At 44.9% G+C, this 17,812-nt stretch overlaps 1 protein-coding gene across 1 annotated transcript in view; it reads left to right on the top strand.

The window, feature by feature from the left end:
* Nucleotides 1-5,488: 5,488 nt before the first annotated feature.
* Anxa5 (annexin A5) overlaps nt 5,489-17,812 on the top strand; it is a 30,184-nt gene continuing 17,860 nt past the window's right edge. Inside the window, exons 1-3 of the mRNA XM_036191578.1 lie at nt 5,489-5,650; nt 5,767-5,803; nt 17,321-17,405. Coding sequence (XP_036047471.1) covers nt 5,795-5,803; nt 17,321-17,405 — 94 coding nt within the window. The 5' untranslated portion in view covers nt 5,489-5,650; nt 5,767-5,794. The remainder of the gene's footprint in view (nt 5,651-5,766; nt 5,804-17,320; nt 17,406-17,812) is intronic.

Here is a 17,812-nt window from a genome sequence, read left to right as displayed (position 1 = left end):
AACTTAAATTTCTTTTTCTTTCTTTCTTTCTTTCTTTCTTTCTTTCTTTCTTTCTTTCTTTCTTTCTTTCTTTCTTTCTTACTTTCTTTTTTTTTTTAAAGTGCAGACTACAACTCAGGACTCACAGTGGGACGGACAGTGGGTGTCTGAAATGGGCATGGTCTTGTGAGACTAAGCCATAGTCTATCAGGTAGACCTTTACCCCAGGTAGAGTCAAAATTAAATTGAAGCTTATATAGTCAGTACCAGAAGAGTTCGAGAACTGCTTATTGTGAATGGAAACTTTCCCTTTTGTATTAATTTAAAAAATAGGACCAATGACATACATATGTGCACACACATACACAAAGAGACTGATAAGAAATTGTTCATGTGGCTGGGGATGCTAAGGGTTGTACCATCTGCCATCTGTACGCAGAAGACCAAGGGAGACTGGTAGGACAGCACAGAAGAGGATGTGTAGATTCAAATTCAAGCTGGAAGGCCTGACCCTGAAGTACAGTGGGCAGAAGACTACCCCAGTTGTCATGAAGAAATGAACCAGGTCCTCCTGGCCCTTTGTTCTATTCAGGCCTGTAACAAACAGGGTTAGGCCTATCAGGGAGGAGAGTCTACTTTACTCAGTTTACCAATTTAAAGCCAGTCTCTTGCAGAAATAACCTCCTAGACATGATGAGAAGCGACATCTGGGTACTCTGGAGCCCAGTTAGGTTGATACATAAAACTTCTCATTCCCCTGAGGACCTTTTCCTCACTGACTTCCCTCACTCCCCACCAGCTTATTGAACAGAATACTGCTGCTGTCTCACCCTGTCAGGCCAAGTGCTAGCTAGCTGGATTTCGTGAGCCTTTCCTCCCACCCCTGTGAACTCAGTGTCAATGGCAAGGCACACAATAAATTTATGAATGAATGAGCAACAAGTGAATCATAAAAATGTTAAGAAGACCTTCAAACAGGCCCCAGAAGCTGAAATGATCTGGGGTGTTTGGATGCCATGGATGAGTGATAGCTGGTAGCTAGGTTCACAGCTGTAGAGCTATGAATGGATTTAAAGAGATGTATTTTCATTTTTGAGTGGGAAGGGTGGGGACCGTATTTTCTTTCTTTCTTTCTTTCTTTCTTTCTTTCTTTCTTTCTTTCTTTCTTTCTTTCTTTTTTGAGTGGGATGGGTGGAGACTGAATCATCAACAAGAAAATGAGGGTTAGGGTTGGTAGCAACAGTTTTTGGATGGAGAAAGAGGCATGAGGAATTGAAATCAGTCATCCTGTTATTTTAGGAATTGAACAAGGCAGCTCGAGTAATCTGAGTCACCATACCAAATAAAGAAAGATCAAAACAAGGTGGTGGTGGCGCATGCCTTTAATTTTAGCACTCAGGAGACAGAGACAGGCGGATCTCTGAGTTTGAAGCCAGTCTGGTCTACATAGTGAGTTCTAGGACAGCCAGGCCTATTATACAGAGAAACCTTGTCTCAAAAAACCAAAACCAACCAAACAAAACAAAACAGTACAAAAATCAAGTCACTGTCCAAGATAATATACTAATAAAATCATAAGACAAAATTGTAATTGAATCAGGAATGAGTTATCCCCCAAATTCAGATTCTATCTAAGAATACATCTATTCTTCTAGGAACATTCTCTCCAAGTTCATTTTGAACTCATTTTGATACCTCTTGATCATTCTGGATACCAGCAGTTTATGCTAAACAGCAGTCTTGTTGAAGAACACTTACTCAAAACTCCATTCTACATTGAAGTCATGCATCAATTTACTAGTATGGTTTAAACATGAAATGTTTATCATAGGCTTCTGGGTTTAATGGTTCTCAGCTGCTAGTGCCATTTTGGGAGATTACAGAAACTTTAGGAGGTGGGGTTTCCTTGAAGATGATATCTGGTCTGCTTTCCAGCTCTCTGCCCTGCCCATCATGACGTGAAGAAGTTCCTTTACCACACACTTCTGCTGACATGACATTCTGTCCAGAGTGTTGGCCAAACCCTCCAAAACTGTGAACAGAAAGAAGTCCTTCCTCTGCTATACCATTTCTGTCGGGTGCCTAGTCACAGCCGACCAATGTCACTTCCACTAAGTGCTGGCACTGTGACAGGTGTTCAAGATTCAGACAGGACCTTAGTCCTTTTCTAAGTATTTTTTGTAGATTATTTTACATACTTTCATTGCTTATTTGATTTCTCCCTTTGCAGCACTATAGATTAGATCTAGGGCTTTATACACACTAGACAAGCCGCTCTTATCACCCAGCTACATTTCCATTCCTCAGTTTACTTTTGATATTAAAACAAGATCCCCACTAAATTTCTCAGGCTGACTTTGAACTCACCCTGAGGACCAGATTGACTTTGAACTTTTGATATTCCTGCCTTAGCTTCCTAAGTAGCTACAACAACAGGCCTGCACCCCTAGGCCTGGCTAGACTTTTAAAGATCAAACATTCTTTCTGAAAGATCCCTATGAAATATTGTAATTACTTATCCAAGATCCACCACATTCTAGTCTCCTGTTGGCAGAAGTTGATTTACTTTTTGTTGTTTTAATTAACGAATTAGTTAATTTTATATCCCAACTGCAGCTTCCCCTCCCTGTTCTCCTCCCAGGCACTCCTCCATCTTTCTGCCCCCACCCTCATCTACTCCTCCATTTCTGTTCAGAAAAGGGCAGGCCTCCCATGGATATCAACAAAACATGGCATATCAAGTTGTAGTAAGACTAAGCACCTCCCTATGTATTAAGGCTGAGAAAGGCAACCCAATGTGAGAATTAGGGTCCCCAAAGCCAGCCAAAGAGTCAGAAACAGCCCCTGCTCCCACTGTTAGGAGTCCCACAAGAAGACCAAGCCACACAACTGTAACATATATGCAGAGTGCCTACATCAGTCCCATGCAGGCTCCCTGCTTGTCAATTCAGACCCTGTGAGTCCAGGTTAGTTGATTCTGCGGGTTTTCTTGTGAAGTCTTGACCTCTCTAGTTCCTACAATCCTTCCTCCCTTTCTTCAACAGGATTCCCCGAACTCAACCTAATGTCTGGCTATGGGTCTCTGTCTCTGTTTCTATCACTTTCTGGATGAAGTCCCTCTGATGACAATTGGGCTAGGCACCGTTGGAAGGACATCTAATATTGTAAATCTCCAGAGACTTTAAGTCCTTGGACAACACATATGCAGGCTATTAGCATGGTGGTGCCAGACAACATTCCAAAAACGTATCTAGGCTTGTTGTGATCTGATGTATCACTCCCAGATTGATATGTTGAGAACCCAGCTTCTAAGGCCATAGGATTGCCTTTAAGATTTATGAGGATTTTACTTCATGATTGAGATTAGTGCCCTTATAAATGAGACCACCAAGGAGCTCGTGAGCATCTTGTTCCATGTCAGGAGTGAGATGATGTTCTCCCAGGAAGCAAAGTCACACTAGACCCTGAATCGGCAGAGCCTCGATCTTGAATTTTCCAGCTTTCAGATAGCTGAGAAATAAAATTCTGTTGCTTATAAGACAACTGTATTACATCATTTCGTGCATTCTTTCACAGCATGCTGTCTCCTCGGGGTTTGTATGTGTGCTATATTTAGAATTTTAAGATGGGTTGTCTTATGCACATTTTCTCAGGTACTCAGCACACTCAATTGTATTAATTCAGGCTTTTCCTTTAGTCGGAAAATCTTCCAGACCTTCTTTAGGAATCTCCCATCCACAAGCTCTGCATTACTTTCTATATAGGACTCACCATATTGGATATGGAAAATCAGCTTGCTCTTTCAAAATGAGGGCTTAGAGGGGTGAATAAACTAGTTGTGACGGGAAGAACAAGATTCTGGGGCTACTAATTCCTGCTTTACTTCTTGACTGCAGGGCATAGTTTTCTACATTAGCATTCTTTTCCTCCCTCCCCCTCCCTCCCCCTCCCTCCCCCTCCCTTCCCTCCCCTCTCCCTCCCCTCCCCTCCCCTCTCCTCCCTCCCTCTCTCCACAGGGTTTCTCTGTGTAGCTTTGCTCCTTTCCTGGAACTCACAGAGATCTGCCTGGCTCTGCCTCCCGAGTGCTGGGATTAAAGGCATGCGCCACCACCACCCAGCTACATCAGCATTCTTTTTGTTTGTTTGTTTGTTTTTGGAGCTGAGGATCGAACCCAGGGCCTTGTGCTTGCTAGGCAAGCACTCTACCACTGAGCTAAATGCCCCAACCCCACATCAGCATTCTTAAACAGGATCCTCTGGTCCTAACTCCAGGGCAGAAAGTGAAAGGAGGAAAATGCACTGAGTAGATGTGGGTGGGAAAAAGAACGCCTAAGCCAGATAGGAGATGATATTATTTGTGGTCAGAAAATAGACAAGTATGAGTGACCGAGAAGACGTGGGTCTTAAAAGAATGCTCAGGGGCGGGGGACAGGGAAATTGGGCGCGTTGACGTCATTGCAGTCCTTTAAGAGTCAGGCGGAAGGGTCACCTGAGTCTGGGAAAAGAACAAAACAAAACAAAAGTAGTCTATGGAAAAACAAAACAAAACAAAACAACTCAACAGCAACAACAGAACAATTCCCTGGGAGAGGAGCTGAAATGGAGGCTATGAGGAGCGGCTAGGTCCCTGGAGAAGGGATTCCACCGAGGTCATGAAGAGGAAGGCAGTGGGACAAGGGTATGGCCATGGGAAGGGTGGCAGGCAGTTTTGTCTCCTTTGCCAAAAAACCATGACCTACTGGACCTTGTCAGGACCAGACTAAGCATGTGGTACACAGCAAATTACAGGCCCTACACAATCACATTCCTTCTCCACGTGATCAGCTTCTTTCTCAAGACCTGATCCTGACGTTTCCTTCTAGAACACCCGTGACTAGGAAGCCTCTGTCCTATTGCCTCATCCGCAGGCCCCGCGGGCGCCTCCCTCCCACACCAGCGAACCTGAGAACGGCACCGGCTGCTTTTCCGGCGTCACTTTAGTCACCCTACACCTCACAAGTCTCTTGCAAGTTACAGGCTGGGCTTGGAAACGAAACTGTTACCAGAGGCTTTGACATTGCACGTATACTACACAAAACTACATCTGCGACGCGGCCATCTGGAAACAGTCATTAGCACTAAACACTTGAAAACAATCTGGGAAAGGCCCTCAGTCCCCGACCGAGGCTCCGCGTCCGGTGGAAGACGCTGTGGACTGTGTTGTAACAGTCCCGGGCGCCCCAGCCCCACCCAGGCTGCGGGACCCCCAGCGGGTCCTGCATAGCAGAAGCAGGATGTGGACCAGCCGCGCCCCACGCAGGCGCAGGAGCACAGAGGCCAGGACGTGGCAGGGCGTGGCCCGGTAGGGGTGTGGCCGGGCCTGAGACTTAGGGACGTGGCCGTGGTGGGGGCGTGGCCTTGCCTGGGCACGTGGTCCCTCAAGGAAAGTTTGGTGGGTAGTTAGGGGTGCAGCCAGTGCCTGGTCTAAGGAGGAGCTTGCAGTGTAGTGTGGCTGGGGGCGGGGTCTTGGTGGGTGTGCGGCCTTGCAGGGGCGTGGTGTGGCGGGGCAAGGTCGGGCTGGGCTGGGCTGTCCAGGGCGTTTCCGTTGCACAGAGCCACGGAGAGTCCTGCCCTGTCCCTCGGCGTGTGCATCGGTCCTCTTCTCGCCCGCAGCCTGAACTCTGCCTTCTCGGTGAGTGGCAGTGGTCCCGGGAGCCGCTCCTCCACGGTGGGCGTGGGGTGTCGCGGGGCTCTTTTGGGGGAAGGGTACTGGGGCTCCCGTGACCGTCTCTCTCTCTCTCCCCGCAGCCCCGGCTCGCTCCTGACCAACAGCATCATGGCCCAGGTAAACCGTGAGCCTGCGACCAGGGCGATCTGGACCTTCTCCAAAAGCAGCCGAGCTAGGGGAGGTGACGCTGCTTTTGGAGTCTCTTGGTCTCCGCTTTCCCCTCTCACGTCCTGTTCTGTGCCCTCTCTGTGACCTCTTGGTGTCCCCCTCCGTGTCTGCTCTCCTGTGTCCTCCCTCGCTCTGGAGGGTCCGGAACCAGCTGGTGCTTCTCTCGGTACATGTGAACGGGACCGCCCCAAATCCAGAGTTGCCAAAATTAGAACCCAAGCAGGAACAGTTCTCTTGGTCATGTGAGGAGAACGCCCTTGGGCTTCCCTTATTTTTTATTTTTCCCGCAGTTTCCTGTGCTTGAATACTGGGTGTGCGCGGGCGGTTTCCATGGTGCTTCTGGGGAGCTTTTGCCAGCACTCAGCGCAGTTTATTTAAAAGGAACCGACTGTTCCCCCCACCCCTCTCCGCTAAAGGCACTGAACCAAAGAGCTGGTTTTCCAAAGTAATGAACTCGCGAAACAAGTTCTGAATTGAATTTGCCTTGGGACTCTTTCAGAAGCTGACTACCTAATAGGTTTTTGTTGTTGCTATTGGGTTTTTTTTTTTTTTTAATCTTTTAATATTTGTCAAGGTGCGCCAAAGAAAAACTAATTTATATAGTAATTTGTCTTTTGTTGTTTTTCGAGACAAAATTTCTCTGTGTAGCCCTGGTTGTTCTAGAACTCGCTCTGTAGACCAGGCTGGCCTTGAACTCACAAAGTTCCGCCTGCCTCTGCCTTCTGACTGCTGGGAGTAAAGACCTGCACCACCACCATCTGGTTTGTATAGTAATTTTTAAAAGTTGATCATGTGAATAAGTTATCATTCCTAAAATATTTCACCCTGAGGTCAGGGTGGTTATACCTGGAATCCCATGTATTGGGAGGTGGAGGCAGGGGGATCAGGAGTTAAAGGTCATCTTTGGTCATCAAGAGCCTTGGCTATAGGAGACTGTCTTAAAAACCAAAAGAACAAAAAGTTTCCACCCCTAAACTAATTTCACACATCTTGCCAATCTAACTGGCTTGTCAGAGTCCAGACTATCCTTCACCTACTCAAACATTGCTCCAGCACATACACACACTCTCTCCCATTAGTTCAGTAGTCAGTTACTTTGGTACAACTGGGTAAGATTTCCTGGCTCTTTCAAGAGAAAATGGAGGGATTAAGATGACGTCCGACCTTCATTAAGTTTCTACAGTCCTGCCATTCTTCTGCTTCTGCACTTTGGTTTTCTCGTGTTACCTCCAGGGGACTGTGGACTTAGGTTCCTTGGCATAAAGTGTGTGTTTGCAGGATTAGCTCTCCTCCTCAGAGTCTCTCCTGTCTTCATAAGCTGGTGTGTTGAGAGACATGGTGATTAGCAAGCCTCTCAGAGCAGTTCTCTTTGTCCTTGCCCATTTGGCTTGTTCTTGTAAATATCCCAATGATGTCTCAAGTGTTTTTGTTTTGACAAAATCTCTGTGTGTTTACTGTAGCCCAGGCTGGACTGGAGCTTGCTTGTACTCTAAGGGTAGGCTTCCTCTTTCTCTGAGATCCCCTTGCCTCAAACTCCCAAGTATGGAGATGACAAATATGTACCACCACAGTCAGCTTGAAGTTTCTCCATCAATTCTTTTCTATTACATCCACTCTTTATCCAGGGCAATATTGGAAACATTGTAGCATGTTGACATTTTCACAGCTTTGTGTGTGGAAACCAGAGAAGTAAAACATTTTGTTAAAGCATTTCAAATTAGAACAGTGTTTGGTAGCTTACATTTGCATTTGATGATGAGCAGAATGTCCACATTGTATAATTGCTACCCCTCTTCTCCCTAGTGGTTTTGGGGAATAGGCCTCAAAGAGCTCACTCTAGCTTGAACTTACTATGTAGCTGAGGATGACTTTGAACTCCTGATCCTTCAGCCTCTACCTCCCAAGTGTTGGGATTCCAGGTGTGCACCACCATGCCTGGCTCTAACAGCACTTTGCTGTCTAAATCCTTTGGATTCTAGTGTCATTGTAGGAAAGCTGGAGCTTCATGTTAGGTTTCAGGGCGTTTCTATGCAAGGACTTTTGTTGACCTAAGCGGGTGGGAACCATAGACTTCCATTTCATGGCATCTGGAAAGCAATGGTATTAGATTTCTATCTTAAAGGAATGTGCTTCAGCAATTAAAATTTCATTGTTTAAACATTAATGTTTCTTGAAAACTTGAAATGTAGCTTTCTACTACAGTAATACTTCATATTTATATCTTCTATATTAACAATGTCCTTTTATTTGTGTGGGGAATGCACCATTTATGAAAGTGGAGCAGTCCAGACCAGGTGGTTAGGCACAACATGAGTATGCCCATCTTGCTAAGAATTAGGGGCAAAGAATTGGTTGGTCTCTGGTGGTACCTTGGACTTCCATCCCTCCCCTTCATTTTCACCCCCTCTCCTCCCCCATTCCTCTTTGTCCCTTATTGTTAATTTTTCAGTTACAAATTTTTTATTAATTAAATTTCTTTGACAATTTCATGAATGTACATGGTGCATTCTGATTATTCTTACTTCTCTTTGGACTCTCTCCCAACCCTCCCAAACCCTCTTCTTTTTCTCACATTCATGTCTTTTTGTCTTGTTTTGTGACCCAGTGAGTTAAACCAGGGCTGTCTGTGTGGACGAGTTTGTAACAACCTATGGAGCCTGGTGGGTTTACCGCTGTAATTTTCCTTTTCAATTAAATTTTACCTCAATTGTTGTATCAGAATAGGGAATAAAACTGAGGCAGAAGATCATACTGAAAGCTGTGTACTTTCTATTGTCATGTTCAGCAAATAGATTTAGAACTGAAAGACTCTATAGAGTAACACCATGGGATCTGCTCTTTAACTGCTCCTGCCCCATCCCTTAGCATCAGTGGATTGGCTATTTGATGGAGGAAATAGTTTCATGATGGCTTCTCAGTCCTCCTCAAAGAAAACACAGTTGCTAATTGTATTTTCTATGATACCTAGGAAAAGTTTAAATTACAAATACACTTCTGTGTACCTATAAACAGTTAGTTGACAGTAGTTGTTTTTAAATGTATGTTTGAAAGTATTAATTTGAATGAGTTGTACATGATTTTAAACCTCAATGCCCCTGTTATTTTAGTATAACAATGCTGCTATACTATTCACAAATCACTATGATTTTTGGATTAGTAGTAACATTTTCTACTGTAGTAAATTTGAATGCAAACTAATTCAAATTACTTATTAAGAATTAACAAAGCTGTTAAATTTGCCTGAATTATCTCTATGTAGTAGAATATGTATGAATCATTTTATCTTTTGTTTTCTATATCCAACTTCTTATATAAATGTAGTTTTTCTTTACATCTTAGTGATATTTCTTCAGTTAGACTTACCATATATTGGGTTAGATTTTTAAAAATTGGGTTCCAAAGCTTTTGTTTTTCTTAAATTTTATGCTATTGTCTTAGTGGGGTTATTATCGCTCTGATGAAACACCATGACCAAAAGCAACTTGGGGAGGAGAGGCTGATTTCACTTCCAGTTCCATGTAACAGCTCATCAATAAAAGCAGCCAGTGCAGGAACTCACACAGGCAGGCGCCTGGAGGCAGAAGACAACGCAGAGGCTATGGAGGACTGCTGCTTACTGGCTTCTTCTTCATGGCTTGCTCAGCCTGATTTTTTTTTTTTATAGAACCTCAGACTGTCAGCCCAGGGATGGAACCACCCACAGTGGGCTGGGCTTTTCCACATCAATCACTAATTAAGAAAATGCACTAAAGTCTTGCCTACAGCCTGATATTTTGTAGGGTTTTTCTCAGTTGAAGTTTCCTCCTCAGCAATGACTCTAGCTTGTATCAAGTGACACAAAACCAGCCAGCACAACTGACCCCTTGTCAACTTGACACACAGACACATCACCAGTAAGCCACAATCTTTCCTTTCTTGTTCATCCACAAGATCATACGTAAATATCAACATTACAATATAAACATTCCAAATTTTAAAAATCTTTTATCGCACAGTTGATAAAAATTCAAACAAATTCGATCTCTTTAACAATACTCAGTCTTGCCAGGTGGTGGTGGCGCACGCCTTTAATCCCAGCACTTGGGAGGCAGAGCCAGGCAGATCTCTGTGAGTTCGAGGCCAGCCTGGGATACCAAGTGAGTTCCAGGAAAAAGGCGCAAAGCTACATAGAGAAACCCTGTCTCGAAAAACAAAACAAAACAAAACAAAACAAATAAACAAACAAACAAAAAAAAACCCTCAATCTTGCCAGGTGGTGGTGGCTCACACCTTTAATCCTAGGACTTGAGAGGCAGAGCCAGGTGGATCTTGGTGAGTTCAAGGCCAGCCTGGTCTACAGAGTGAGTTTCAGGACAGGCTCCAAAGCTACACAGAGAAACCCTGTCTCAAAAACACCAACACACACACACACACACACACACACACACACACACACTCACACACTCAGTCTTGCTGGGTGGTGGTGGCACATGCCTTTAATCCAGCGGAGGCAGGTGAATCTCTGTGAGTTTGAGGCCAACCTGGTCTAGAGAAAACCTGTGTGGACGACACCCCACCCCCCCCCCCCCGGCAAAAAAAAAGCCAACCCCCCAAAACAACAATAACAACAACAAAAAACAACCCGACTTAGTCTCTTTTAAAAGCCAAAATCTGTAAAATTGTAAAATCTGTTTAAAAGTCTCTGAATCATGGGATTATCTAAAAACAAAAAATAAGTTAAATACTATCTCACTTAAAGATGAAAGAACTATGGCACAGACAATTTGAACAAAGTAAAACCAAACTCCAGAAGTGTAAATAACTCAATGTCCAATGTATGGGATCCACTCAAGATCATCTGGGCTCCTCCAAAGGGATTGGGTCACTTCTCCAGCACACACAGCGTGTCTTCTAGGTTCTGGCTGGCTCCACTCCACTTCTGCTGCTGTTGTCCTGTGGTACTGGCATCTCCAGAAATGAGGGAGTCCCTTGCTGCAGCTGGGCTGCACTTTCACCAATAGCCTCTCCTGGGCTCTCTGCGGCACTCCAGCCATGCCACAAAGACCAAGTCTCAGCTTCCCTCCATGACCCCCTCATGCCTTCAAAACCAGTACCACTTGGGTAACTCTTATATTACCAAGTTTGGCTGCCAGTGTAAGATATAACCTTGGCCACCTCTGGACCAGAGCTTCAGTATGCTGACCCTTCGGAAACACTTCTAGAACATTTCACCTCGATGATGCTGGTCTCTTCTTAATCACAGCTAATTCTTCATGTCCAGCTGACCAGTAGAGTCTTTGCTTCCCTCGGAAACGTCACAAGCCAGGCCTCCATCCTCTGCACTGCTCTCAACATTCTTATCTTCCAGGCTCCTACAGAAAGCTCACCAAGCTTTGAACACTCAATGGCTTTTCTAGTCCCAAGTTCCAAAGTCCTTCCACAGTTCTCCCAAAAACATCATCAGGTCTGTCACAGCGGTCCTGGTACCAGCTTGTCTTAGTAAGGGTTACTGTTGCTGTGATGAAACACCATGACCAAAAACCATGTGGGGAGGAAAGGGTTGATTTCCCACACAGTTTCATGTGACAACACAGCTCGTTTTTCATTTCATTGTCTAGCTACAGCCAAATTAATAGGTATTCCAATTTACTTTAAATACTTAAAAGTTCATGGGCTTGTTTTCTTTGACTTGGAAAAAGAATTGTCTGTATTTCATACACAAATGAACCATTTCATAAATTTAATTTGGTTTAAGAATTAATTTTCACATAATCAAATTTTAAGAATTTAATTTTGAGCAGTCTGAACTTAGTTTTATTAGTTTTGCTGTTCTTAAAGAGTTAATGTATTCACAACAGCAGGAATGTCATAGAGACAAAACTGGGCTGCATAAATTTTCAGCAGAAACTTCAAGAGTATCAGTTACCTCAGTGGTATATATTTAAACTGCATAAGGGTTGGTTTGAAAATTTGGGGGTTAGCTTAGAATTGTGGCCTCATAATAATAATTTACAAAGACTCTGCAGAGCTGGCTGGATCAACGTAAACAATGAAATTTTCCATGAGTTCATTACAGAGGAGTCTCTGGACATTGACTCAGATCCAGGTCAGTTATCTCTATAGCTGGTCTCAGGACTCTGGATCAAGGTTGTCTGTTACTCATGGCCTGTGCTGCCCTGGCTCAGTCTGGTGCAGTTCCTGATCCCTCTGACTCTGAGATTTGGATTCTGAGAAAGCACTTGGCTGCTTTGCAAGCCACTGCTCACCTCATTGGCCCCAGCAAGCCCTGGCTTCCTTACCGCCTTTCCCAGCTCCTTAGAAGACCTGCTCCAGTGCTTAAGTGACTTAGCAATGCACGGTCTGTGATTTTCTTCCTATGACTTCAGAGTTCAAAATAGAATACATGTATTTCTACATCATAGATCCATTTCTGAAAGACACTTTGATTGTGTAACTGTTTACTATTTTAAATTTGCACAAAAGCACTAATCAAATTAGAATTTAGTGCTCCTAAGATCTTTGCTTTAAATATGTTTTGGATCCATCCTTTTTATCTAGTGGTTTACCCATTATGTAAACATATAAGCCATTAATTGGAAGGAACATAGACTGAAGTTAGCTTCATTTCTTTGGACTCCTGTTTCTGTTGCCTTTACTTTCCATTTGTGTGTGCATCCTGAATGCTTGGGTACTTGTTTTCCCACTCTGCCATGGGTCTTGTAAGACACAGAAAGTAAACTGAGAACTGTGACTACCATTGGCTTCTAGACTAGATGCATCGCCAAACCCTTTCCATGCATTATCTGGTACTTGTGAAGATAGGTTTTGGAAATATGTGTTGCTCTCATTTGAAGTTGCTTTGCCGGCATGACTTGTGTGGGATAAAGGAGGGGAGGCATCCTATGTAGCCATAGCAGGAACAAATGCAAATGCTTAGGGCATGGCTAAGACTTCAGCAGGCTGGAACTTCAGGTAACACTGCCAGAGTGACTGGTAAGGGAGGCCAGTGGCTCCCTGTGTTGGGATCCCAGGTGGCTAGGCAGAGCCAGACCCAAGTAGTAGAAATTGCTTTCTAGGTTATGGAGAACCCTTCAAAGGGTTGTTAAAGGTGAGTATCCCTGGACCAGATTTGTGTTTAAGGAAGACTGTCCTGATGCTAGCATGGCGGCTGCATTTCTAGGGGTTGTAGTAGACGGGTTGCTCTGTTGGAGTTGGGAGGGAAACTGGATCACTTAGGAACCTGTTCTGATAATCCTGAGGAGTGCTCCACTACCACGAAGGAAGTAAACTAGGCAGCGGCTAGGATTTCGTTATTATTATTATTATTTTTTAAAGACAGGATCTGACTAAGGCACAGGCTTTCCTTGACTTTACAACAATCCTCCTGCATCAGCCTCCAGAGTCCTATGAATACAGCCATTGGTCATCATGCAGGGTACAGCTGGGACTAGATAGGAGGGACCAATGGGAGAAGGGGGTGACTTTGATAAGTGAATGAGGTGATGAAGAGCTAGGTGCAGATCAGGATGGCTGGCTTGCTGAGCTTGGGTGTGGACAGAGAAGAGAGAAGTGGATTTGTTGAATTCCTGTTAAATATTTAAGTTCCCAGCATCCACATCAGGCAGCTCACAACTGCCTTGAACTCTAGTCGAGGAGATCAAATGTCTAATTCTGGCCTCTGGGTACCCATACTCCTCTGTGCATATAGGCTCACACAGGTTTACAGGCATACACATAAGTTACAAAACAAATAACACTTTAACGGGGGCTGGAGAGCTGGCTCAGTGGTTAAGGGTACTTGCTTTTGCAGAGGATCCAGGTTTGCTTTCCAGTACCCACAGTCCTTACACCCATCTGTAGGTAACTCCAGTTCACAGGGATCTGATGCCCTGTCCTGGTATCTGTAGGCACTGGGCACTTGTGTGGTGCATATACATATACGCAGGCAAAACACTCATACACATAATTTTTAAAGAACTGTTTAGGCTACTTTTCCTACCAGAGCACAGTACTTATACCCCTAAGTCCTCCCACTTGTGTAGATTTTTATATGGTTTATGTCTGTAACCAAACAGCACTTGCCTCTTTCCTACCCTTGCATAGTTTAAGTCATAGTCACTAGATTTGTACTGTTTCAGTACAGGAGGAAATAAAGCTTCATGCTGTTGATCCTTCGATAAACCAGATTGTTTTCTCATTGCCTTGCACATGAATTGGTTGGTTGTTACGGCTTTCAAGTGTTGTTCACAGAATGCCCTGCTGAACAGTTAGATGAAGCAGCAGACTCTCCCCTGCCTCAAGAGCTCATGGGAGCTGAAGCCCTTGTACACAACAGCAGAGGAGGAGCCATCCTTACTGTGGGCAGATTCTAAGAGCACTCAGTGTTCCTTTCATTTTATTGATGTTTGCCTATGGATAACATTCTTCACTGGCAGGGAAATTTAAAAACAAAACACATAACAGCAAGGAAATACATACCAAAGATTTTCTTTTTTTAAAACTGGTATTGGGGACAGAACTCAAGGCCTCACATATACTAGGCACATGCTTTACAACTGAGCTGTGCCCCCAGCCCTCTTTCTGATTTTTATTTTGAGACATGCTCTCACTAAGTTGCCTGGGCTAGCCTTGAAATCATTCTGTTGCCTTGAACTCTTGTCCTTCCTGTCTCAGACTGCTGAGCAGCTGGGATTATAGGCATGTCCCAGAAAGCCCAACTAACAGACTTTTAAATCATGTTTACAAACCCTTATTTTGTCATTGGAACTTTCTACCATTGTGCAAATAACTTAAATGACTTGTCTTACAGTGATACTTTTGTTCCTGACCTTAGGAAAGAGGTCAGAAGTAGATGGATAGTTGGACCAACTGCAATGAAACAAAGGAGGAATGAGGGAGAAAGGGAAGGGGAGTCTTGAGAGCGGCAAGCCAGCTGTGATGCAAGGGCTTGAAGCTAGCATGCCAGAGCACAGGTTGGGATTATGTCTGACCTGGATGTGGTGTACCCCTTGGTCCTGTTAGAAGTTCTGACTTTTTTCTGGACTTTATTTCATTTTGCACAATCTTCTCAGGCTGACTTTTCCATCTTTTCTTGATCATCCAGTTATTCAGTGATTAAGGTTCCCCCTCCCCCCCATTGGTTAGTTGCAGTATCACAGGAATATTAGTAGACCTTTAGTTATTCACCCAATTAGACCTTCCTGCTTCACTGGGAGGGGGTGCAGAACTCTGTCTTCCTGTCTTCCCACCTTTCCAGGCAACAAAATTATCGAGCTAAAGAGTAGACATTTTTAAAGATGAGAGTTAAAAAGTGAATTCTATGTTTTGAACAGATGTTGTTGGAGCAGCTGGAGTAATTCCTTTTGAGGGGAATTGGTGGTAAGAGGGGAAGAGAAGCAAGGATAAGTTGAGGCTGAATGAGGCACCAGAACCCATAGACGAAGCCTATTCTGCTTGACTGCAGGGATTTCAGGAAATGGGGGCCTCCTGGGTGGGTCACTCAGAATCACATTGCAGTTTATGTGGGTAGCAAGGGCCAGGCAGAGCCCTAACCAGGGCTCTGTCTTCATTACGCATTTGTGTGACTCACATCTGGTCTCCTAGGGCTGCCATGTGGCCTTGCTAGCCCTGTATGGAATATAGCAAAACTGCATCACAATTTCTAGAAAGCTCTTGGATATGTGGCAGGAAGTGATTTCTTCTTGCTAATAGCTGAAATCTTTAAGGATGGTTTTCTTCCTTACAGCTCTCAAGAAGTTTCCTCCAGTCCTTATGGTCAGATATATTTTTTGCGACAAGTGACTTCTCTTTGTTCAACCTTGCCCATGTTTAACTGTTTCCTTGCAGTTTCTTCATAACTTAGAAAGCAGATCAGTATTTCTTCTTTTCAAAGTGTATTTTACAAACTGTTGTTTGTGAGATGTGGTTTCCCTGAGATAGTCCACCTCACTGTCTTGCAGCATGCTTTGTCAACCACAGGGATACACCTGCCACACCTCCTGTCCCCTTCCTCTGGGCAGCTCTTTGGTCTGTCCCCACTTCTCCTTTCTTCTGTGTGCTGGATGGTTTTCTGTCAACTTGACAGGAGCTAAAGTCATCTGAGAGGAGGGGCCTCAGTTGAGAAAGTGCCTCCATAAGATCAGGCTGTACACTAGCCTGTAGGGCATTTTCTTCATTAGTGATAGGTGGGGAGGGCCTGTCCCATCATGGGCAGTGCTGTCCCTGGGTGTACTTGCTGTGGACAGATGCAGTCGGCTGTCCAGGTCTGAATTTCAAACCAGCAGCAGCGTCTCCGACTCTGTTCCTGCTCGTTCCCCTCTCATGTTAGTTACTGTTAGTTCCTGCCAATTGTGTTTGTTCAGCTCCTTCCCCCCTTCTCTTGTGTCAGTCTCTGACAGCCTTGGCTGGGCTTATATATACATATGTATGTGTGTGTGTGTGTGTGTGTCCACCACTGCCGGGGACAGTGCGGAGCAGAGCTGACCTGACATTGTTCCTGGCTCCGTTGTCTGCAGTGTTCCCTGTTGGCTGCAGGATCAGCTCTGTGCCTGTTGTATGGCATTTGTAGGCCTTTCCCATGTTGACTCTCTGTCCAACCCGATTCTTTTTCCAGTCCGTTGTAGCACTTAACCCTTTATCTGAAGTAGCAGATCATTTTATTCTCATGTGCTTTTGTGCATGCTGACAGCTAACTTCTGCAGTTGTCTGTTTTTGTCATGTTGGCGACTTTACAGGCAACCTTTATGTCTGTCTTGGGTTATCCCCCCTCCTCAGTTTCTTCTCTTCCCCCTTCTTCTCTTTCCCTGTCACCCTCTCTCAAGTTTGTGTTCATATGCGTGGCCCTCGTCAGCCTCTGCACCTGCTTGCTCCGCTGCATTTGTTACTTACTTGCCTGTCACTTTCCAGCTTTGGGCATCATGAGAGATTAGTAGAAGCACTCCATGTGGTAATTCAAAGCAGGAGGGCTTTTAAAGAAGAGTTTCCGTCACGGTTCTTGCCTGGCACACAAATGGCCAAGTGTTTTCAGAAATCGCTGAATCGTCTCAAGATCCCCAGCTCTACAGGACCAGAACTCAGTATGAAGGCTGTGTAAACCCAGAGCTGCACTTCCAACTGAGTGGTTAGAGTGGGACATCTTATTTTAATGCAGGCTCAGTGTGCTTCAAGACCGAAGGGGAGAGACTTAGCAGGGAAGGAAGCCTGCGGGCACACCTCTGGGAAGCAGCAGGCCTTGGTTGGGCGTGAGGGAGATGAGGGAGCTGCCCTCGATGTTATTGCCGGTGGCTCTGAGTGTCTCCTCCCCTTGACAGGCCCTGCCACTTCCCCCCAAGTGCTTTCTCCCCTTTCAAGTGGGTCGCAAGTCTTACCAGGTGGTAAATTTACTTAGAAGTCAAACACAGCATTGAGCAAAGGGAGACTGGGCTGTCGATGTTACTGGCCTTTTCACATTGGTCACAGTGTGAATAATACCTTCCTTCTGTTTCTCAGGTTCTCAGAGGCACCGTGACTGACTTCCCTGGATTTGATAGCAGGGCTGATGCAGAAACTCTTCGGAAGGCCATGAAAGGCTTGGGTAAGTTAAACCTTTTTATTCTAAAGGATCATAAAACAGGTTGGGAGGTGGTTACAAATGCAGTCAGATAACGACATGGTATCTTTAGACCATCCCGAAGTCTCTAGATTCATTCTCTAGAACTGGGTAGGTAAGTGACATCAGCTCTGTGCTCTGAGGTCACCAGTCTAGCTTACACACAGTGTGAGCAAACTGGTAACTCAGTGTTTTTGTCCAGCACACGTCCACTTCTCTTGCTTAAGGGGCTCTTCTACCACCACCACCACACCACCACACCACACCACCACACCACCACCACCACCACCACCACACCACACCACACCACCACACCACCACCACCACCACCACACCACACCACCACACCACACCACCACCACACCACACTACCACCACACCACCACCACACC

Source organism: Onychomys torridus, chromosome 6 (assembly GCF_903995425.1).
Source record: "Onychomys torridus chromosome 6, mOncTor1.1, whole genome shotgun sequence".
NCBI classification, from domain to species: Eukaryota; Metazoa; Chordata; class Mammalia; order Rodentia; family Cricetidae; genus Onychomys; species Onychomys torridus.
This window is presented reverse-complemented; position numbering and strand designations above follow the sequence as displayed.